The sequence below is a fragment of the Anolis sagrei genome, chromosome 5 (assembly GCF_037176765.1).
Source record: "Anolis sagrei isolate rAnoSag1 chromosome 5, rAnoSag1.mat, whole genome shotgun sequence".
In the NCBI taxonomy this organism is placed as follows: domain Eukaryota; kingdom Metazoa; phylum Chordata; class Lepidosauria; order Squamata; family Dactyloidae; genus Anolis; species Anolis sagrei.
Genome location: NC_090025.1, coordinates 99,514,363 through 99,537,853, shown reverse-complemented (window position 1 = coordinate 99,537,853; position 23,491 = coordinate 99,514,363). Strand labels below are relative to the sequence as shown.

At 40.6% G+C, this 23,491-nt stretch overlaps 1 protein-coding gene across 6 annotated transcripts in view; it reads right to left on the bottom strand.

Annotated features, from left to right (window-relative positions):
• Positions 1-23,491, bottom strand: part of LOC132776469 (proline-rich protein 5-like) — a 157,537-nt gene that overhangs the window by 100,328 nt on the left and 33,718 nt on the right. For all 6 annotated transcript variants that reach the window (XM_060778157.2, XM_060778152.2, XM_060778155.2 and 3 more), the window contains 2 exons: positions 3,248-3,328; positions 56-104 (listed from right to left, as the gene is read on the bottom strand). In XM_060778157.2, the coding sequence (XP_060634140.2) occupies positions 56-104; positions 3,248-3,328 (130 nt within the window). The remainder of the gene's footprint in view (positions 1-55; positions 105-3,247; positions 3,329-23,491) is intronic.

Sequence of the window (23,491 nt, the reverse complement as noted above, 5' to 3'; positions counted from 1 at the left end):
CAATGCAAAATGTAAATAAAAGTTTAAGCATCACAAAAATGCAAGCTGTACAAACCTGTAAATATTCAGTAAAGAAGGATCCGAGCTCTGTTTTCAGTAACTGCCTATTAAAGAGGAACAAAAATACATGAATCATTGGACTGTACTCTATGTATTTTACTTTATTTTATAATGATTTAGCTTCTTGCATCAGTGTTGCTTACATCATTATACTGTAGATGTATTCATTGTGCATGATTTCAGAATCACTGAGTTTCTAGCATTACCAACCAAATAACTGTTTAACTATTGCGTAATTCCTTGCTTAATTTTATTTTAAAAAATAACATTAAAAAATGGAAGTAGTATTAGGGAAACATGGAAGGATGGAGAAATACTGTGAAAGAGGTAGGATAACTCTCTATACCATCTCTTGAAGAATGTAATATGTGAATTGAGGAGCTTTTTTTGCCTCAGTATACTTCACTTTACACTTCACTTTCCTCACACTACACTTTTTACTTGTTTTGTTTTCCGGAACAAAATGAGTAGACCCAAACAGAAGTAAAACGAAACAAAACAACTTGTTATTGTTCTTTATTCTGAGCTTTCACAATGCTTCTAATGTGCACTTAGCATATTAAAACTGATTTTTAAAATATATATATTTAAGACGGAGGTATAATTTAGCAATGAGGAGGGTAGGAAAGGGACATATGCAATTGATTTGTGGTGAAAAATCCTTCCAAAATAGGGAAGAGTGTTTTTCTATAAGGCAAGAAATACAATAGTGCATAGCAAAGTAACTCTGAGATGTAAGTTGTCTGTAAACAACATCTGGAGACAGCTAAAATGCCTTATGTTTGAGTCATTGATACCCTAATTCATTATAACTTCCTTTCTTTCTTTGTTGTCCTCATTTTTGAAGCAGGCTTTTCACTTCTAACTGTGTTTCCCATCTGTTCTTAATGGTTGGATCAGTAATTCAGCATTTACACTGGAGTAAGCTTCTACTCTACCTTCCCTCTTTTTGTTGGGCTCCCCTGGGAATCTGTCCCGTGACTATCACTGGTTCTCAACCTATGGGTCCCCAGATGTTTTGGCCTACAACTCCCAGAAATCCCAGCTAGTATACAGCGGTTAGTATTTCTGGGAGTTGAAGGCCAAAACATCTGGGGACCCATAGGTTGAGAACCACTGCTCTAGCTTATACTCTGTGTTTGGATGATGTTACCAATCTCCATAGTTCCAGTATCATGTATATGCTAGCGTTACCCAGATTCTTTGCCTCACTTCTCCATCCAGTTCTACATGTCCACCTGTATGTTTCATGTATCAACTTAAATATCCCATCTCAAACTCAACATGTCCAAGAAGGAATGACTAATATTTCGTCCCAAGCATTTTTCTTGTAAATCTCCTTAACATTCGACAAATCAAATGGGTATAATCTTTGTTGTTCTTTCTTACTTGATCAATTCCCTAGTTCAGTGGTTCTCAACCTGTGGGTCCCCAGATGTTTTGGCCTTCAACTCCCAGAAACCCTAATAGCTGCTAAACTGGCTGAGATTTCTGGGAGTTGTAGGCCAAAACACCTGGGGACCCACAGGTTGAGAACCACTGCCCTAGTTGAATCACTGTACAATGTCCCTTCTGCAAAACTCTTTTTCATGCCATGCTCTTCTTCCATGTTAACTATTACAGATTTCTCTACACCTCTTGCACACCTTTAAGTCTACTCTTAAAAACTCAACAGCTAAAATCACAGCATTTCTTCTGGGCCTCTGACAAAGTGATGTCTCCCTTTAAGTCCCTTCTTTAGCTTGTGCATTCTTTCTTCTTCCACTTTTAAGAGTATCTTCATCCATGCCCCCTGATTAGACATGGTTTCTCAGTTCTTCTTACATCTCTGCTGCTCCTACTCTGCCATACTTAGCCAACTGGTTGAATCTCTTGCTCCTTTAAATGATCCTACCACTCTACACCACCACACTGCACACATACGTATTTCTCCTCTCCCTTCAAATCTAATTCTAGTGAAGAAGATATGGAGACAATTTTACAAATTCAAATGCTTTGGGGGAGGGGGAATCCTCCAGTGCTGTCCATATTGCTACTCAAAACAAAGCTGCAAATTTGTTTAAGCTGTTTATTGTTCTTTTTAAATCTGAGTACAATGTACTATGACCCTAGTTTCAAAACAATTGCTCTTTCTAAATATGAAGCCAACATACTATTAACATATTGCCAAAACAACTGACTCAGAAAGGTCAATCTTGCATGAAAATACCCTGACATTCAAGTATAGAGCAGTTTATCATTGTCATGGTGATGACTCTCAAAGTTGAACAAGCCCTCCACACATTGCACTGTTAACTTCCATATGTCTACTCCAGATGCCCAATAATCTCCTGATAAAGTGAGCCAAGTCTTCACACAATAGTGCAATGGGGTTGTCATCTTAACTATCCATACAATCCAGGAAACCATCAGGGTTGGCATTTGCAAAGGCATCCACTGTGATGTGAAGGCAAACCATGAGGGAATGGGGGTTCCCATCAGCTAAAATCTTGCCATGTTAATTCCTTTTGGGCAAGCGCTTCTCTTGTCATCTACTTTTTCACTTACTTTTTACTTTTTCAGAGGATCCTCTGAAGATGTCAGCCACAGATGCAGTCAAAACACCAGGAGAAAATGCTGCTAGAACTTGGCCATACAGCCCAGAAACCACACAGCGAGTCTGGCTGTGAAAGCCTTCGACAATACAGAAAGTTCCTTTCCAACAGTTATTGTTTCTTCCCTTATACATTTTATCAAGTTTTGCTGGGGTAACATATTATCTGTTTATCTTGTAAAAAATTTTCTCTAAGATTTTAACACAAGATATTTCTTAAGCGATCCCCCCCCCCCCCCCCAATTTATCTTATTATTGGTTGTGACTAATATTTTGCACCCATTTAATCATACAATAATTTATCAACTCTATCTTCAGTAAGTCTTTTTATATGTATCTTACCAATAATATGTTCTTTATTAGTACTTTTTCCTTAGTAATTATTCTTTGTCAAATTCTGATCTCTTTCAAATCTGATACTTGTACTGTCTACCATGAATCTATCTTTCAGTTCCCCATATCCATACCACTGTAGATGAAGTTCTGCAGGGAATTATTAAATCAAAGTTACAATTAGAACTGCCACCCATATATTGAACAGGAAAAGAAAATGCAGCAAGCATTTATGAGAAGTATATCTGATATAGTACTAACCTGACACCTTCATTAAGATTGTAAAGTTCATGTTCTGCAAGACCTTTTCGCTGGAACACAGCTATTACTCCATTATGGATACTGAAAATAAGGTGAAGAAACAAGATGTTAATCACAAATCTTTAAGAAACCCATTTTCAAGAATTCAGCAATATAAATATTATCATACAATTTGTAAAGTCAAACATTTTCCAATAAATGACTTTTGGAATGGCATGACCTTTTAGAGATCATAACCTTTTGGAAAACCAGGAATCTCCATAGCCTTTTGGAAGTGTGACCCTTTTGTAGATTAATTGGCATTCACACTATTTGGAATAATCATAACCTTTTGTAAAGTATGATATTTCTACGAGTTAAATGCTCATTTGAGTGAATCTTCTCCATAGTGGTAAATATCCACTAGCATTCATGCAAGGCAAATTAGGCTTCTCAGTTGTTAGACTGACATACCTGGTTATCTCTCCAAACTGTAAGGAACGAAGATATGCTAATGCATAAAATATATAGCAGATCTTCAGAAGTGTTATTTTCAGTTACCCAAAAACATCTATTCTCCCATAAAATGTAAACCATGCTCTCAAGAGACCAAAAATAAGTAGTCTTCATTAAAACTAACATAGTTGATTTACTTACAAACTTCATGTATTCAGCATAAAAGTACATTTCTTATTGGTTGAGAGTTACATTTATAAAATAAACTTTATTGTAATATTTATTAAAATATGTAATTCATATTTAGAAAACAAATCTGGCTAGGAGGAGATGTACTCAAACAGTAGTTCGATCATAAGGATAGTGTAACTGCATTCTCAGTTTGCTACTATTAACATGATAATCTAGTTTGGATGAATCACACAAAGCAATTCATCAATTTGAATATAATGCCAAAGAAGCATTTGCCCAAATCTTTGTTAACAAAGGAGAAAACCTCTGAAATGCATAATGGGGAAGGAGGCAGCAGATGGTCACCGATTTGGCAGGAAGCTGGACTGGTCTGTTAGGTGGGCTAACAGATATATCTATTCCCTCTTTCTACACTTTATGGTGATGTGTCAGCAGAATTTAAAATTTGCACTGTGGTAGATAACATATCTCTCATGTAAATTATGTATGAATGTATTCCTGCAAAGCACAATTAATTGCAAGTAATTAATAGGAAAGACTTGTGTCCAGGAAGCCCTATGGACTGAAGCAAGATGCTTTGGCCTCATCGTAAGAGTTATAGGAAACTAAAAGTGGCAGACTAGAGCAATAGGGCCATTCTCCAGTCATGCAGAAATGCATAAATAGACCAAAAATAGAACACATTGTGTGGTTCTCTTTTCCAGCCCCTCTCCACCCACCATCATTCTTTAATTTAATAAGGATTTCAAATGGGCTCATACTCTTGGTTTGAACTCCTGTCCTGGAAACACAGTTCACTGCATTTGAGTGAGCATAAAGAACCAAGTGATACAAAGCTAAAAATTGTTATACACAGCAATGCAACTGAGGTGCAGTTCATATGATACAGAACATGAAATACCTGTAAGCATTACACAAATGGAATTGGATTTATTGTTACTTTGCATAATTCATTCTACTACTATGCAAGTATATTCAAGTAGAAAAGCCAAGGGATGTTGACTTATGGTGACCCCATGAATTTCACAGGGCTTTCTTGGGCAAGAAATACAGATTTATTTGCTACAGATTTATTTGCTGTGTTTATATGTTTGTGTGCAAACCCATGCTTGGGATTTTGCAGCAGGGGGTTTCCTGTTATAATTTGCGTTTATAGGGTAGGCCACCTGCCAATTATAGTTAGGATTCCTGGTCCCGCCCCTTTTTTGCTTTTTGGAGGGAAGGGAGCCTTTTCCAGTCAGTCACAGAAAGGTTAGCCAATGTATAGGATGTGTTTACTTCCCTGTACAAAGGCTTCAACCTTTAAGAGCTCCAGGGAAAGAACACCAGGGAAGCATTCCCACAGCTTTAAGGGTCTCCTAAGAACTCCAGGGATTCCTTCCTACAGCCTTGGGAGTTTCCAGGAAGACAGCCAACTCTAAAGAACATCCATTGCCTGTCTGGTAGGTCCTCTCAGTGTTTCGAGAAGCAGTTCGGCCTGGCAGAGGAGCCCACACCAGCGGGGGTTGGATTTTAGTTAGCCTTGGGAGAAGTTAAAAAGGGGAATTTTCCTTTGAAGAAAGTTATGTGGACAAGTTTGAGAGAGCTGATACCTTACCAAGAAAGCTTTAAAATTCCTGTTGGATTCATTAATAAAAGACTTTGTTGTACCTTTTAAGCCACTTGAAGATTCCATCTGTAAAGGAAGCCTCTGAGAACTTTTCCTAGGGTCCCTGGCTTCCCGCTGGGTAAAGGTTACACATCCTATATCTAAAGTCAACTAGCTATAGGCCCAGCGGCGACAGAACAACTATGCAAGTATATTCAAGTAGAAAAGCCAAGGGATGTTGACTTATGGTGACCCCATGAATTTCACAGGGCTTTCTTGGGCAAGAAATACTTAGGAAATCGTTTGCTAATACCTTCTTCTGAAATGTAATCTACAGCACTTGACATTCCTTTTATATCCAAATACTAGCCAGATCTTCACCTTCTTTATGGTTAAAGCCAGATGTTATTGCTGTTGTGACCCCTCTATATTTCTGGTCAATTTTTTTTCACAACCCTAAACCATTCACTTATGCAACTCCATTTGGAAAAGAGAAATCCAAATAAACTCATAGAAATGAATTAAGATAGTCAATATCAACAGTCCAGGGTGAGAAATAGTGTTTGTAAGAGGAGGGGCAGAGTCAATTTTAAGATAAGTGTAACAATGAAAGCGAGCGTCACAGCCCTGAGTCAGAAATACTATTTGTCAGAGGAACAGTAGGGTCGGGTCTCAATGCAAGAGTAACATCAAAAGTCGAGATCACAGTTCAGGGTCAGAAATCCCATTTGTCAGAGGAGCAGAGGAGTCAGGTCACAGAAGAGTAACAAGGAAAGCCAGGGTCACAGTCCAGGGGGGAAAATGCTATCTGTCCAAAAGTCAAAAGCCAAGAGTCCTTGAACACAAACTGAGGGGCAGCAGAGCCAGTTTACAAGATAAGAACCACAACATTACCTGCCACCTAGAATTTCACCACTGAGAACTTTTTCTCCTAGAATTTTCAGCTGGTGCTTTTTTAATCATCCTTTTCTATGTTCCAGAGGAATTGTGTTTAACCGTTTGCTAGCTTGCTCAGACGAACCTCCTCAAAATGCTAGGAAGTGTCTGCCTCCATTGATGACCTATCCTCAGCAGTGGCTGAGCTAGGCCAGGTAAACTGCTGGGAGCTACTGGCCATGACACATTGCTGGACTCAACTTGTCCTAGAGACACATTAGGGTCCTCCCACACTGCCTTTACTCCAGGATCAGATCACAGATGATCTGCTTTAAACTTGAATACGTGAGTCCCCACTGCCAAATACTCCGGGATAAACAGATCTTGGGACAAAGGGGCAGTGTGAAAGGGCCCTAAGAAGACACTCTTTTTGGGTGCTACCCTCTGAATTTGGAATCATCCTTTTAAAGAAGCCCTTATTCATAAAACTTGTAAACAACTTTTTGTAGGCCAGGACTTAGTATATTTAATATGATCTGACGAAATCACATTCTGAGTTTCATATGGAGACTCTTTTTTACTTTTCTAATGTTTAACCCTCAACATGAAGGCTGTAAGCATGTCTCTGATAGCATTAAATGCAAAGGTGGGTAGGGCCTGTGTGAATATGGTATTTTTGTGCAAATTACTGCATTCATGCCTTGTTTGTGATCTTAGAAGCACCAGGCTAGATAGCATATAAAACTGGATGCCTGGCAAAAGTTCCATTCTTGCTAGGTAATTATAATTCACATAATTCCCTGCTAGCACAACCAGTACTGGGGAAAGATTTGACTAAACTAGATGTGCTCAAATCCAACAGGATCATTCTTACTTTTTTAACAGGCAAGTTTTTGAAGTACTCCTACAAACTCGGGAAAGGCAGCCCACAAGCTTAAGAATCTTGGAGGACTGTATAAACAATAAATATTTTGTGACAAGCCATGGGAAGTTGATCCCAATGTTTTGAGGAAACAAAATGGCTAATAGCATTCATTTTGAAAAGCATGTAATGAATGGACTGAATTCATTGTATGTTTGAGGTCTGGCTGGGCCTATAAAGGTCTGGCAAGAATGAAGACATCATCCTAAAAACTGAACCTGGAAAACTGCATTATAGAGAAAAAGGAGGTGAAGAATTCATGAACTTTGGCATGAAAAGTGCTAATGAGAAAACTGCTGAACTGACCTGAGAACTTTGGGGTGCAAACAACACATGTTTATATAGTCAAAGACAATGACACTTTAAGAAAGAAGTTAAAGACCTATCTGTTCCGGAATTGATGAAGCTCAAGAAGGTCTGACATGAATAACAGGTTATTGACACAATCAAGTAATGAAAAACCAAAAAAGCTCTACATAAGAGACCCTCTTCCTTTTTGACTGTGTGCCAGATCTGCAGGGATGCAACGTCTGTCCACCTGCCTCCTTTCTCCGAAGAAGCCTGATCAACTTAACAGAGAGGGATGATGAGTATGAATATTGACTGTATGGAGTATATGTGATGTTTCCCCTTCGTCTGTGTAACTAATATAGCTATTATAAAATCCAATACTGGAGTATGTGTGTCTAATTCTTTCTCTGAAAGTTCCTGATGTACTTTGTCAGCTAAAAATAGATTAAAGAACATTTTAAGGTTTATGACAAGCACACAAAACCGTATCTTCTAATCTGGTTTGCCACTGCCTTCAAAGCACTGCCTAGCAGCTAGAGTTGCCAGGTCACGATCAAACCAGGCCCTGAGATTTCAGGGAAAAACCTTCAGTTATGGGGCATTCCTTGCTGAAGTCATGAAGTGTGATAACATAAGAATCTGAAGTATCAACTACAGTAGCTCAAATCATGTTATTCACATCATAAACTCAGTATCTAGAACAAATGAAAAAACTCTTTGCTGAGTAAGAGACAAATACACATAGTTTCCCAAGCTCTATTTTTGACACCTTTGAAAATACTGCTTTCAAGAAGGCACAACATCAAACATTTTTCTGTTTTGATCAGAAAAGGGCCTACAATACCCATGGAGGAACCAGGGTAAGTATAACAACCTGAAATCTATTGGTCATGTATGTGAATATGTCTTGAAGTTGCCTGTTGACTTATGGTGACCCTAATAACCTTCATAGGATTTTCTTAGTCAAGGAATGGACTGACATGATTTTGCAACTTCCTTCCTCTGAAATATAGCCTACAGCACTTGGTATACATTGGCAAGCATTATGAAGCTAAGTGAGGTCAGCTCCGTATAGATCAGGCAGAATCTAGTGATTTTAGGCATTTAAGCCTCTTAATAGTTAGCTCATACTATGCACGCATATTTCAAGACAATATTCTTGCCTTGAGATTCATCCTCTTTGCCCTAAAGATTGCAGAAAAGGGTCCAGACCAGGCTTCTTCAACCTGAAGCCCTTCAGGTGGTTGGATCTCCAACTCCCATAAGTGCTAGCTTGTTCTATGATCAGGAATTCTGGGAGCTGAAGCCCAAAACATCTGGAGGGCTACAGATTGAAGAGGCCTGGTCTAGACCTTGATGCCTGGGAACTGAACTAGCATCCATTCGCATGTGAGCCATTCACATGTTAGTTACCATGCTTTTTGCTCCCCAAGGTGGCTTTGGGGCCGCTTAGCCCATCACTGCCTCGGCCTGGGCTGGTCTTCTCCGCACCTCGTCCTGAAGGCAAGAGAAGGGAGAGGGAGGTGGCAGGCGAGGTGGCTTTGGGGCTGCTTTGCCCACCACCTGACTTTCTCCTGCCATCAGGATGGGGCCTCGCATCCTGATGTCAGGAGAAGGGGAGGGAGGCGGTGGGTGAGGTGGTTTTGGGGCCGCTTCGTTCACCGCTTATTTGGACTGCTCCTTCTCCTTCCTTGCTCAAGGCCAGGCAGAGTAGCTCCAAGGCCTTCCGTCTCTGCGCTGCTGGTGCCAGTGCTGTTGCAGCAACTGTGCCTGAGTGAGGCCTGGCCTCCTCTTGCTCCTCCACCCTGGCTCAAGGCCCAGCGATGTCATGAGGAGGCCTTGGGGCTGCTCCTCTGCGCCTTGAGCCAGTGAAATCCACTGCCGCCCTCTCCCGCAAGCCACAGGGCAGGCAGAGTGCCAAAAACAGAGCAAAAAGTCTCTTCCTGCCCTAGGATTCTAACTCATCCATCTCTAGAATCCTATTATTAGTAAATCACTGTCAATTCCTCCCAAACCCCTCCAGTATTTTCTCTTGGTCATGGGTGTTCTGTGTGCCAAATCCGGTCCAAAACTGTTATTCGTAGGGGTCTCGGTGGTCTGTGAAAGTCAGAGCAGAATGGGTTAAATGTAGTGCAAATATCATCATCCGTTGTCTATACTTCCCCAAACATACTTTTTTGTGATTAATCACTATGCTTTGATTATATTCAATCTGTAACAACGAAAATACATTCTGCATATCAGATATTTACATTACAATTCATACCAGTAGCAAAATTACAGTTATGAAGTAGCAATGAATGTAATTTTATGGTTGGGGGTCACCACAACATGAGGAACTGTATTAAGGGGTCGTGGCATTAAAAAGGTTGAGAACCATAATGGGCAGATGGAAGAAAATTGGTTTATTTTATACATGTAGCCATAGAAGAGCTCATGAGTTCATATATTCACTGACAACAACTAAAATGTATCCTGCAGTTTGGGAGGGCAACAACAACAAATGACTGGGTGGTGCTAACAGGAACAAAACATTTCTGAATAGTATACCATAATTTCCACATGAAACATTACAGTGCCCACAAGAGGAAATCTGCATCAAAAAGCATTGTTTGCTCATCCATGATGAAGTGGGAATTTAAGTGGCTTACAAAGGTTGTTGTGGTGGTCGTGGTGGTGTGCCATCAATTCATTTCTAATTTATTGTTCCAGTGTGCCTTCCTGGAATAATGATCCCATAGCACTTTGTCCTCCAAAGCACTTTACACTTTTTAGATCTGCTCGTATGCCCTTCCACAAACGCCACTATCACCTTTCGTCCATGTCCCAGCATTATTTCCATTTTAACTTTACGTTTGGCCTTCCCACTGTTTTTAATTGCGTGTTGTCTTATTGATAATGTTGTATATTTTATTGTCTATGTTTTATTTTAATTGCTTGTACTGTTGTTGTTTTGCTTGTATTGTTGTATTCGGGCTCGGCCTAATGTAAGCCGCACTGAGTCCCTTGTGGAGATGGTAGCGGGGTACAAATAAAGTGTTGTTGTTATTATTATTATTATTAATTTATGGTAACTCTACGGATGCCTTAAAGAATGTCTTGGCAAAATTTCTTCAGAAGGACTTTTCCTTCTGAGGCTGAGAGAGTGTGACCTGCCTCAGGCACCCAATGGGTTTCCATGGCCAAGTGAGGATTTGAACCCTGGCTCTCCAGAGTTGCAATCCAAGGCTAAACTGGTTCTCCTTAAAGAAGTAGAATTCTGAAGAGAATTCTGTCTGGAAAATAAAGTTAGGGAACTGTCTCTCCTGACACCAACATTTCTAAAAGCCATCAAATTTCTTGAATACAAACAGCACAGATGTATATTATTTATGAGCAGTCCCCATGCTTGAGACACAGATACATCTGAATCTTGTGACAAACATACAAATATTTTATGCTGTGGTTCCCAGTTTGCAGCCAAACTAACAGAATTTTAAAGATGGTGTAATACACTTTGGGAGAAAGAATTGTTCATGGCAACTCCATTAAAGCAGATTCCGCCAATATCTACCATATGTTCTCAATAAAGGAGTCCTTGGCCACAAAGGCTATTTTTCCACTACCAACTGATACTAACAGACATTTCTTCAATGAGGTAATTGTGAATACTATTTTTTCTTGGGATTGAGCAAAAGATTTTCACAAAAAGCCAATTCAAGAGATTCACCGTAACTCCCATTATGTTGGTCATTTAAATTTCATTTTCAGACACAAGCTTTTCTGCTGCTGCTGCTTCTACTATTAGTACTATCATGACAACAGATTCAAGGTTAAACACTAAGTTATGAGCCCATAATGTCAAACCACTAATACAGAGAAACATTACATAGCCCATTGCATTACAGGTTTGGTGCTCATGCAGGGAGCTACTTAAGACTTCTTTGCGCAAGCAGAAAAGTAGCAACACTGACCAAAACAGTATAGGTAGTCCCTGGCTACCCTTTTATGCGACCCTGAAAGAAGCAACTATTTCCTGCCCTTGAGCAGTTCTATCCTGAGCCACCCATCTCCTGTGTATGATCTTGAGGCGTTCTCAGAGCTAAGATACTATGGGAGGAAGGACTTGGGAAACTATCTGTGACTTTTTGATGGACACTTTTCCAAGCCAGTTCTTCAAGTCCTTCCATATTGTTCTGAGTATCTCTTGGAGCCACTGAAAAGATAAACCTCTCTGAACAAAGCAATAATCTATCAGAAGGCATTTGCTAGATCACTGGTTCTTAAATGATGGGTCATGACCCCCTTAGCTCAATAAAGCGTTTCTGAACAGCACTCATATTGTAGATACAAATCTGTTAGCAACAACATGGAGTGTTTACAGTGGACTCTGCGAAAATCCTTTAGCTGTACTCCACAAAAAAGGAAACTCATCCTGCTGAGCAAGTCTTGCAAATACTGATTTATTATCAGTAAATGTTTGATGTTTATGCCTGTTTTATATACCTATATACCTGAGGTCACATAAACATTTCTCAGGTGGAAAGGGGTCATGAGTAGAAAAGTTTACGCCCTGATCAGAAATGCAATGTTAGCTGAACATTTATTTATTTATTATTTACTAGCTGTCCCCCGCCACGCGTTGCTGTGGCCCAGTCTGTTGATCTGGAAAATAAAGGAATGAGAAAGTGTTGGTTTCTAATATATGTAATTTCTTTATGCTTGTCGGTAAACAGTATTTCTTGCTGTTTCTTTGTCAGTGTTGATGTGGAGAGTGTCTGGTTTGCCCACCCTGGAACATGCAAGATGTCATTGGCCTTCTTAAAGGGTCCCTTTCACACCTATGATACTATATCTGTGTGTGTATGTGTGAATCATATCTATCTATCTATCTATCTATGGCTGGATGGCTCTTTGTCAGGAGGGCTTTGATTACATTTTCTTGCCCTGATGAAGGGAGTTGGATTGGATGGTCTTAAGTATTTTCTGTTCATAATGGGGGTCCTGTGTGGGAAGTTTGCCCCAATTCTGTCATTCGTGGGGTTCAGAATGCTCTTTGATTGTAGGTGAACTGGGAAAACCCAGTGACTACAACTCCCAAATGTCAAGGTCTATTTCCTCCAAACTCCATCTGTGTTCATATTTGGGCATACTGAGTGCTTGTGCCAAGTTTGGTCAGATCCATTATTGAGTCCACAATGCTCTCTGGATGTAGATGAACCACAACTCCCAAAACTCAAGGTCAATGCCCACCAAACCCTTCCAGTATTTTTTGTTGGTCATGGGAGTTCTGTGTGCCAAGTTTGGTTCAATTCCATCGTTGATTGAGTTCAGAATGCTCTTTGATTGTAGGTGAACTATAAATCCCAGCAACTCCAACTCCCGAATGACAAAATCATAATTTTTTGAGTGATGGTCACTCCTTGGGTTGTGAGACGTTTTGTTGCCAAATTTGGTGTGATTTCGTTCATTGGTTCTTTTGCTTTTAAGGTATTCATTATGCACAGAGCATTTATATATACACACACACACACACACACACACACACACACACACATACACACACACAGATTTATTTATCTACTACATTTATATACCACCCCTCTCAGCCCACAGGAGACTCAGAGCGGTTTACAGTCAATATCAAAGACATGAAATACAATTTAAAAACAATCAATTTAAATATAAAACCAAGTAAAACAATATCAATAAAAACATATATCAATGTGAGTCTCCTAGTTAAAAGCATTATCCAATAACACTAGAATAGAATAGCATTTTGTGTTAGAATATGTGCAGACTTGTAGACTATCTATGAAGGATGGGAGGCCCTTCTATGTGGCTGAATACCATACAACATCATTATAGTCAGATCACAAAGATGCAGCCTGTGATCCCAGGAAAATGACAAAACAACTGCGGGGGGGGGGGGGGGGGGCTTTCAAGACTGTATCTACAGAATTAGTGTAAAATTTATGCAGCTTGACACCACTTTAATTGTCATGCCTCATGGAATCCTTGGAGTCATAGTTTTATGACTTTAGCCTTCTCTGCAAAAGAGTGCTGATGCCTCACCAAACCAAACTTCCCAGGATTCCATAGCATTGAGCCATGATAGTTAAAGTAGTATCAGGTTGCATGAATTAATTCAGTAGTGCAGATGAACCTCAAGACTTCAACCACTCCCACATGCAGAGATTTAACAACACAGCAGAAGGTTCAACAGCCCAGAAAGCACTAATAGTAGAAGGATAAGAATATGAATAAGCTCTAATACAAAATTTGCACAAACTTGTGAGTAAACAATTGGAATCACTGTAGATCCTTTAACGGTAGAAAATACTAGTTTCTCACAACATTGTTATTGAAGTTCTTTTTATTTACACTCCACAATCAATGTGTACATACTTAAATAATACAAAGGAACAATTCTGTATCCAGAAGACTCACAAGTCTGTAAATCAGCCCAGAGAGACAATGAAGGAAAATAAGGTGATACAAAAATGATACAGCTTTCCTTACATGTAATTAAGCTTAGATATAAAGGTGTAGGTGTGGGGAATCTTTTCTTGCTAGAGGGAGACGGTAACTTTGTACAAACCTGTTGGAAGCCACCAGTCAGCATTGGGAGTGGCCACTACTTGGCAACTCTCACGTTCACACATAAGCACAAACAAAGCTTCACACCACATATGAAGAATACAGTTGGGCAGAACACAGAGGAGACACAACAAAGCAGCTTGTCAATCCAGGAAAAGACTACTCTTGTTCCTCTTGGTGCACTAAGAAAAGAGCTAGAGCTCAAGAGGACAAATCTTTTTTGAATGGTCAGCACATTTCTTCCATTATCATAGAATCACAGAGGTGGAAGAGACCTCACGGGACATCCAGTCCAACCCCCTGCCAAGAAGCAGGAATATTGCATTCAAAGCATCCCTAACAGATGGCCATCCATCCTCTGCTTAAAAGCTTCCAAAGAAGGAGCCTCCACGATACTCAGAGAGTTCCACTGCCTCCACGATACAGCAGAGAGTTCCACTGCTGAACAGCTCTCACAGTCAGGAAGGTCTTCCTAATATTCAGATGGAATCTTCTTTCTTGTAGTTTGAAGCCATTGTTCCACTCCCTCCTCCTTGTGACTTCCTTTCACAAATTTATACATGGCTATCATATCTCCTCTCAGGCTTCTCTTCCTCAGGCTAAACATACCCAGCTATTTAAGCCGCTCCTCATAGGGCTTATTCTCCTCATTCCTCAATAAACAGCAGGGCAGCTGCAACTCTATCTTCTACTAAAGAACCACAGTCTGACTATTTGGGAAAGAGCTATGCAGTATGTAGTAAAGAAGGCATTTGCTGTTCTCTAGGACCTGGTGACTACTCACTTTGTGGATCCTGATGCACCAGTTCCCAACTAAGTTGGCTTTTTCTCTCCCTCTGCTCTTTTATGATCCTTTGAGAAAGAGGCCTCAAGCAGTGCCTTTGTGAGCCAAATGAGTTTCAGCCAAGTCAGCCAAATCTGGGCCATAGGCTATTCTATGACTGTAGATGAGCAGGTGGACTGTGAGAAAGCCTTAATAATAATAAAATAATAATAATAATAATCTTGATTTATATACTGTCCTATCTCCCCAAAGGGACTCAGAGTGGTGAACAACGAAGTCAGCAAACATTCAATGCTGTATGAAAGAAAAACACATACAAATATCTATTCCACCTACCCAAACATTAATGGAAACATTTGGATTTGAAGAAGAAATCGGAAGGAAGAAATAGAGGTTACTGGTTATCAGTTACTCATAAGTACAGGGTGAGGCAGCATAACTTCCTTTTTCCAAAACTTAATAAAACCCATTGTATGAATCAGATTTTTTTAATAATGTAGGTGTATACCTAAAGTTTTGTTTTATGTAGTTTTGAAGATCAAATTAGGTAGGTGACGTCCCCCATTCTCCATACACTGAATAAACCGATTTCTGGCGTTTGTCAAGACTCTTGCCAGCATAGCAGGTGTTATGTTTTCAATTCTTTCCTGGATGTTGGTCTTCAAATCTTGTAGGGTCATAGAATCATAGAATCAAAGAGTTGGAAGAGATCTCATGGGCCATCCAGTCCAACCCCCTGCCAAGAAGCAGGAATATTGCATTCAAATCACCCCTGACAGATGGCCATCCAGCCTCTGTTTAAAAGCTTCCAAAGAAGGAGCCTCCACCACACTCCGGGGCAGAGAGTTCCACTGCTGAACGGCTCTCACAGTTCTTCCTCATGTTCAGATGGAATCTCCTTTCTTGTAGTTTGAAGCCATTGTTTCGTGTCCTAGTCTCCAGGGAAGCAGAAAACAAGCTTGCTCCCTCCTCCCTGTGGATTCATGATACGCATGGTCCTTGGACAGTTCACATAAACACAAGATTAAAAAAAACCCATAGAAAAAAAATCACAAGGGGTCGAATCTGGAGCGCTGGCTGGCCACTCCAAATCCGCCCGAAAAGTAGGCCTCAACGGCAAAAGCACGCTCCTCACTGTTCCAACACATGATGGCGACTGAACTGTGTCAGGACAAAACTTTATACTCCCGCATCTCGAACGAGACCACTAGCGCTCCACTATGTCTTCAACCGACTGAATGGTGCACATTTTAAAAAAGGAAGTTATGCTGCCTCACCCTGTATAAGGGACAGCAAGGCAGAAACAGTGGAGTCAGTTAAGGAAGCAGGCGAGATATGAGGGTGGCAATGGTATAAGAATGAAAAGCATAGTGAAAGTCATAAGAATTGAAGGACATGGTGTGGGGAAGCAAAATGAGAGCAAAGAGATGGACGTGTGTAGTGCAAATCCAGGGCTTGGGTAGCAAGGATAAGGAGCTTGGCCTGGATCTGGGAGCAGACAGGAGGTAAGTATGAGGCCAATCTAAGGTTAAAGATGGTTGTCACATGTTCAGAATGAGGTGGGTGGCTATAACAGCAGAACTGTAGAGAGAGTTGAAGGGATTACTGTCATTGTGTCAGCTGGGATGTGAGCAGGCTTGTGCTAAGTGTAAGGATAACTTACATATTAAGCAATCTTCCTATTGAGAAAGGAAGTGAAAACCAACTATTACTAACATGTTTACAATACAGGATTTCACCGCCCCACTGCTGCTGGTGAACTCTGGAGATGAGACTCATGACAGCACAATCTGCATGACTCCAGCTTAGGTTATAGTTCTCAGGAAGGAGCAGAAATTTGTTCTATTCATATGCTAATATGAACTGACCTAATTAGAACTCTTTTTTAAAAAACCAACCCTAGAAACAGAACATAATTAGGCAGTGTTTCACATTTTGGATTGCAGTTCTTCAGTCAAAAAGATCTTAAAGATTCAGGGAATGCATATAGAAAAATCTAATTTTAAGTAAAATGTCTGCCTATTGGCTTTACTTTTCGATGCCACCTTTTGAGGCCACTTGTCTTAATTATGGTAAAAATTCCTATCTTCTTGTTTTACTGCCTTTCTCATTCACCATGTCATTACAAAGATTAATCCTGAGTTGCATAAACTCACAAAAGGCAATACACAGATACAGATAAACACACATGTGAGCTCTCGTTTATGTGTGTGTGTGCTACTCTCAATTGGGGCCAAAGATCAGAAGTCCTCCAATTAAAATTTATGTTTTACAGCAGCCCCCCCCCCCCCCCATTAGCCTCTTATTCCTGACAACCAAAGCAAGCCGCTAAAAGACTCAACAAACAAAGGAAGGAATCTAAACTATCTTAATCCTGTACAAATATTTTGTGTTTTAATGAAACTATAAGAGGAGGCAGCTTATCCTCATGTTTGTAGTTTGGCTGGCTTCCTTGCCGTGTTTGCGAAACAAGCATTGTAAGCTGTTTTGGAGGTTATTGGGAAAGCTGAAGCGGCCATGAATTTATAAAGTAAAAAATTTACATAGCAGAAACTTGGCAGCAGACTCCCTTTGATCTGACAGTTTCACTTTAGCTTTGAAAGCAAAGGGAAATCCCTGCAGAGAGAAAAAGCATGCAAGGAATTCAATATCCTCCAGCTCAGCCAAATTGAGAATGTTGCAAGGAAACATTCCTTCATTCCTTCTTCCACTTTGAGCATTGCCAGGAGAAAAATAGAGCCCAGAAGCAGCAAGGCCTCATCAAAAAACAATTTCTGTCCATTTATTGTTATCTTCCTTTGCCTCTATTGTGAGAGACAATATCTTAATTTTTGCCCTATTATTTCCTCCATTGCCTTTCTGATTTTACCGCAATAATTCTGAATTTTCCTGCAATCCCACCACATATGAAAGAACGAACTTATCCCCCCACAATTATGGCAACATTTGTTGGAAATGTTCCCCCCCCCTTTTTGTTGTTGTTGTGACAGCGACTTGAGAAACTGCAAGTCGCTTCTGGTGTGAGAAAATTGGCCGTCTGCAAGGACGTTGCCCAGGGGACCCCTGAATGATTTGATGATTTTATCATCCTTGTGGGAGGCTTCTCTCATGTCCCTGCATGAGGAGCTGGAGCTAATAAAGGGAGCTCATCCACCTCTCTCCGGATTCGAACCTGTGACCTGTCGGTCTTCAGTCCTGCCGGCACAGGGGTTTAACCCATTGCGTCACCGGGGGCTCCGATATGTTCCCCATTATATGTGCTAATTGAAGCAGGGGTTTCTATAAACAGTCCCGGCACAATTTATCTGTCCGAACGCAACTCCCCCTATGAACCATCACAGAGGTTAAAGTCCTATGAGGAGGCCCTGCTCTCCATCCCGCCATTGTCACAGGCGCGATTGATGGGGACAAGAGAGAGGGCCTTCTTGGTGATTGCCCCTGATTATAGAACTCCCTTCCAGGCGGGATCAGATCGGTCCCCTCCCTCCTGTCCTTCAGAAGGATGGTAAAAACTTGGTTGTGGGACCAAGCTTTCAGGACAGTGTAATAAAGCAGCGATAGGAAACCTTACCAGGCCAATTAGATTAGACACAGATGATCAAGGCAGTTTTAAATAGAGTATTTTATTTATTTATTTATTTTACCACATTTATATACCGCTCCTCTCAGCCCAGAGGCGCCTGAGCGCAGAGGTGACTATAAAAACATTTGTTTTAATACTGAGACAAATGTTTTTAATGTTTATGTATGCATATCATGAATTCATGTCCCGGCATTGAATGTTTGCCATTTGTATGTTGTGCTCTGCCCTGAGTCCCCTTCGGGGTGAGAAGGGCGGAATATAAATGTTTTAAATAAATAAATAAACCATTTGGAGATTATTTTCCGTTGAGTTTCTTTGATTCTAATTTGCTTAATTTTCTGATTATTGTGGATCCAAGACCTAATTAATTTCTTGCTAAAGTTTTTTTCTTGTTTCCAACTCCCTATAAGGGTGGTTTTTGTGTTGTAAGAGAAGATGATTAATTCCTTATATATTAACCCGATAATTCCTTTCTCTTTTTCCACTTTCCTTTTAATTATTCTGTTTAGAGGGGTTTCTGCTACCTCTCTTCTTTTCATGGCCTGAATTCTACTGGACAGGCCTAACCATGCTATCCAGTTATCTTTTATCTTGTCCCAGTTTGTTATTTCTCCATTGGGTTCGACAAGATCCTCTACCTTTTAAATACCGGTTTTCTTTCAAGGCCCTTATTAGGTTCTTATCCTTGTTTTCCAAGGTTTCTAATGGGAATGGGTCAATTTTATTTATTTGTAATTTATTTCACCGTTTTTTTCTAAATTAGCAACTGATAAGCAGGGGCCAATCTTTAAGTTCTTTAAGTCTTTTTTTTTTTGGCCTATTTTCACTCCCATATGTTCCCCAATTCCAACTATTTGCTTTCTTTTCTATTTGCACCCATCTTTTTGACCCTTCCAGTTCGAATTTCGGTCAGCAGTCCTCCTAGCATAAGGGTTTAACCCATTGTGCCACCGGGAGTCCTACTACTGATGTCTCCTTTTTAACCACCACAGGGAAAATCCTTGCAAAAATCCTTGCAAACCACCTTATATCTGTTTCAGAAGACATCCTCCATGAATCCCAGAATGGCTTCCACACCTTCAGGGGAAGAGGGAATATGATTTTCCTAAACAACAGCTTCAAGAAAATGCAGGGAACAAAATCAACCTCTGTACATGGTATTCATCAATGTTGTAAAGGCCTTCAACACTGCAAATTGTAATGTTCCCTAGATCATCCTCTTGAAAATAGGATGCCTGAGAAATTTGTGAACATTCTGTGGCTCCTCCATGATGGTGACAGTCTTGGACAGCAATCTGTCCCCGAGTAACTCATTTAAGGTGGGATCAGGTGTCAAATAGGGTTGTGTTATTGTCCCAAACTTTTTCCATCTTCATAGCTATGATTCCGTATCTTGTTGACGGGAAGTTTCCCACCGATGTGGAAATTACATATCGGACAGATGGCAAACTCTTTAACCTCAGCAGGCTGAAAGCCAAAAGTAAGGTCACAACAACTTCTGTTATAGAACTCTAATATGGTGATGATAATGTAGTCTTGCTCATTCAGAGGGGGTTGTTGTTAAAGCTATAACAAGTGTTGCATGGCATTTAAAAAAGTCATTGTTTTATTGGGATATGATTTATGCCATAAATCAGAGTTCATGAGGTTCAAATCTGGATGTTGGGGTAGGGCTGCCTTTCCAATAATATTCAGCCATCTATGTTGCTATGTAATAACACAATTTAGTTTGGAATGTTTATGTTGTAAACCACTGATAACCAAGAGACTTTCATGTTCACTGAAGTCATTTAAAGTTGTTTTTATGGGCCATAATAATTGTGCAAAATGAAGACTTGGCTTTTATCTCCATTACTGTGCAGGCTGTGAGTTCAAGGTGATCTTGCTAATCCAGTGGACCACCTCAAAGGTCATTAAAGAAAATACCTGTTAGCATTCTTTTCACAGAAGAGTGTGTGTAGATGTGGCTGCACATTTGACTAGCACTTGTAAAAAACATGGAGAAAAATGTTTTATATGCAAATCAAGCCACTATTAAAGTAAGAAATATGAGTAAAACTATACTAAATATTATATTTGGCTAGACAAGGTTTGGCTAATGTAAGCTTATGTTCTTATATGTTAATCCTGATTAGAGTAGACCAACTGAATCAATGGGATATATCTATGTGCTTAATCGCCATCCAGCAATTGATTGAATAGAATACTTGAATACTTCGCACTAACCAACAGAGTTCCAACCATAATATGATTTACAGTTTAAGTCCTAACAATATTATAATGCCATGGATCTTAGCACCTGGTCACTATGCCATTTTGGATGCTTATGAAGGGATACAAGTTAGTAGCCTTTTATCATGCAAATCACAAAAGCTTTACATGCATTACCAAAGCAGTGAAAGCAGTAACATATGTTGCACTGTAGACATTCATCTGCCACATAAGCGGGTGGGGTGGGGGTGTCCAGCAACAACAAAAGAGAGCAAAAAGGTTGGCTACTAACTCACAAGCCAATAAAGAGATTATCCATGTACGTGTTTCCTCAGTGTGCATCTGTATATCTGAGAACATTTAAATAGAATTTGTTAAGATATGTTCACAGGTGGCCTGGCTACCAGGTCTTTCAAGAGCTTTAGGTGGCCATATGAGGCAAAGCTGATGCTTCTTTTAGCCACTCAATTTGACGCAAAATTCTGAACAAAGTAGGATTCATCATTCAGGGCCCTTCCAGATAGGCCCGGTATCCCGGCATCTGATGCCAGGTTTTCTGCTTTAAACTGGGTTATATGAGTCCTCACTGCCAAATAATCTGGGATAAAAGGAAACCTGGCATCAGATCCCTTCTGGAAGGGCCCTAAGTAGATGGAATGCTGAGCTAAGACTGGGAGATTAGGTTGTGAATTCCTTCTTGACCATGGAAACTCAATGGGTAACCTTAGGCAAATCACATTTGCTCAGTCTCAGGGTGCATATAACTGTAGAATTAATGCAGTTTGACAGCACTTTAACTGCCATGTTTCAATGCTATGGAATCATGGAATTGTCGTGTTAGAAGACCTTTAGTCTCTCCTATAGTGCTTATGATTCACCAAACAACAGCTCTCATGATTCCATAGCACAGAGCCATGACAGTTAAAGCCGGGTCGAACTACATTCATTCAACAGTGCAGATGTACTCTCAGAGGATTACAAACATAAACAAATCCCTATGATAACTTTGTCTTAGGGCAGCCACAATTCAGAAATGCCTGTTATCAAGCCTTGGTAACCCCCCCCCCCAACCCCAGAATTATTTATTTATTTATTTATTTATTATTACTGGTGCTTTTACCCCGCCCTTCTCAACCCCTGGAGGGGGACTCAGGGCGGCTTACAAAAAGGCAGAATTCGATGCCTATACATAATAATACAAAGTATACAAAAATATAAAAGAACGATATACAAAATGCAATTAAAACTATTATCATAATAAAACATCCGCACTGGTACCTAAGACATTGTATAAACATCATATAAACATCATATAAAAGTCATTCTTATAATCAGCGTTTCGATTCCAGAGTTCCACATAACCAATCCGTTAGTCATTTCCTAGCCATCAGTGGAGTTCTTCTTTATTTACCCGCTTGTCCAAATGCCTGGTCCCAGATCCATGTTTTTAGTTTTTTCCTGAAAGAAAGGAGCGTAGTTGCAGATCTGATTTCCCCGGGGAGAGAATTCCATAGGCGGGGGGCCACCACTGAGAAGGCCCTGCTCCCCGTCCCCGCCAATCTCACCTGTGATAGAGGCGGGGTCGAGAGCAGGACCTCCCCAGAAGATCTTAGGCTCCGGGGTGGGACGTAGAGGGAAATCCGTTCGGACAGATACACTGGGCCGGAACCGTATAGGGTTTTATAGGTCAAAACCAGCACCAGCATGATTTATAGTTCACTTTTTTTGTCGTGTCAGGAGCAACCTGAGAAACTGCAAGTCTCTCCTGTTGTGAGAGAATTGGCCGTCTGCAAAGATGTTGTCCAGGGGACGCTCGGATGATTTGATGTTTTATCATCCTTGTGGGAGGCTTCTCTCATGTCCCCACATGAGGAACTGGAGCTTCCCAGATTCGAACCTGTGACTTGTCGGTCTTCAGTCCTACCGGCACAAGGCTTTAACCCACTGCGCCACCGGGGGCTCCTATAGTTCACTGTTGTTGTTGTTCATTCGTTCAGTTGTCTCCAACACTTCGTGACCTCATAGACCAGCCCACGCCAGAGCTCCTTGTCAGCCGTCACCACCCCCAGCTCCTTCAGTCCAGTCACTTCAAGGATGCCATCCATCCATCTTGATCTTGGTCGGCCCCTCTTCCTTTTACCTTCCACTTTCCCCAGCATAATTGTCTTCTCTAGGCTTTGCTGTCTCCTCATGATGTGGCCAAAGTACTTCAACTTTGTCTCTAGTATCCTTCCCTCCAATGAGCAGTCGGACTTTATTTCCTGGAGGATGGACTGGTTGGATCTTCTCGCAGTCCAAGGCACTCTCAGAACTTTCCTCCAACACCACAACTCAAAAGAATCGATCTTCCTTCGCTCAGCCTTCCCTAAGGTCCAGCTCTCACATCCGTAGGTTACTGCAGGGAATACCATGGCTTTGACTAGGCGGATCTTTGTTGCCAGTGTGATGTCTCTACTCTTTACTATTTTATCGAGATTGGACATTGCTCTCCTCCCAAGAAGTAAGCGTCTTCTGATTTCCTGGCCACAGTCTGCATCTGCAGTAATCTTTGCACCTAGAAATACAAAGTCTGTCACGGCCTCCACATTTTCTCCCTCTATTTTCCAGTTGTCAATCATTCTTGTTGCCATAATCTTGGTTTTTTTGATGTTTAGCTGCAACCCAGCTTTTGCGCTTTCTTCTTTCACCTTGATTAGAAGGCTTCTCAGCTCCTCCTCGCTTTCGGCCATCAGAGTGGTGTCTAAGTTCACTAAGAGACCACAAATACATATATGATTTTTTCC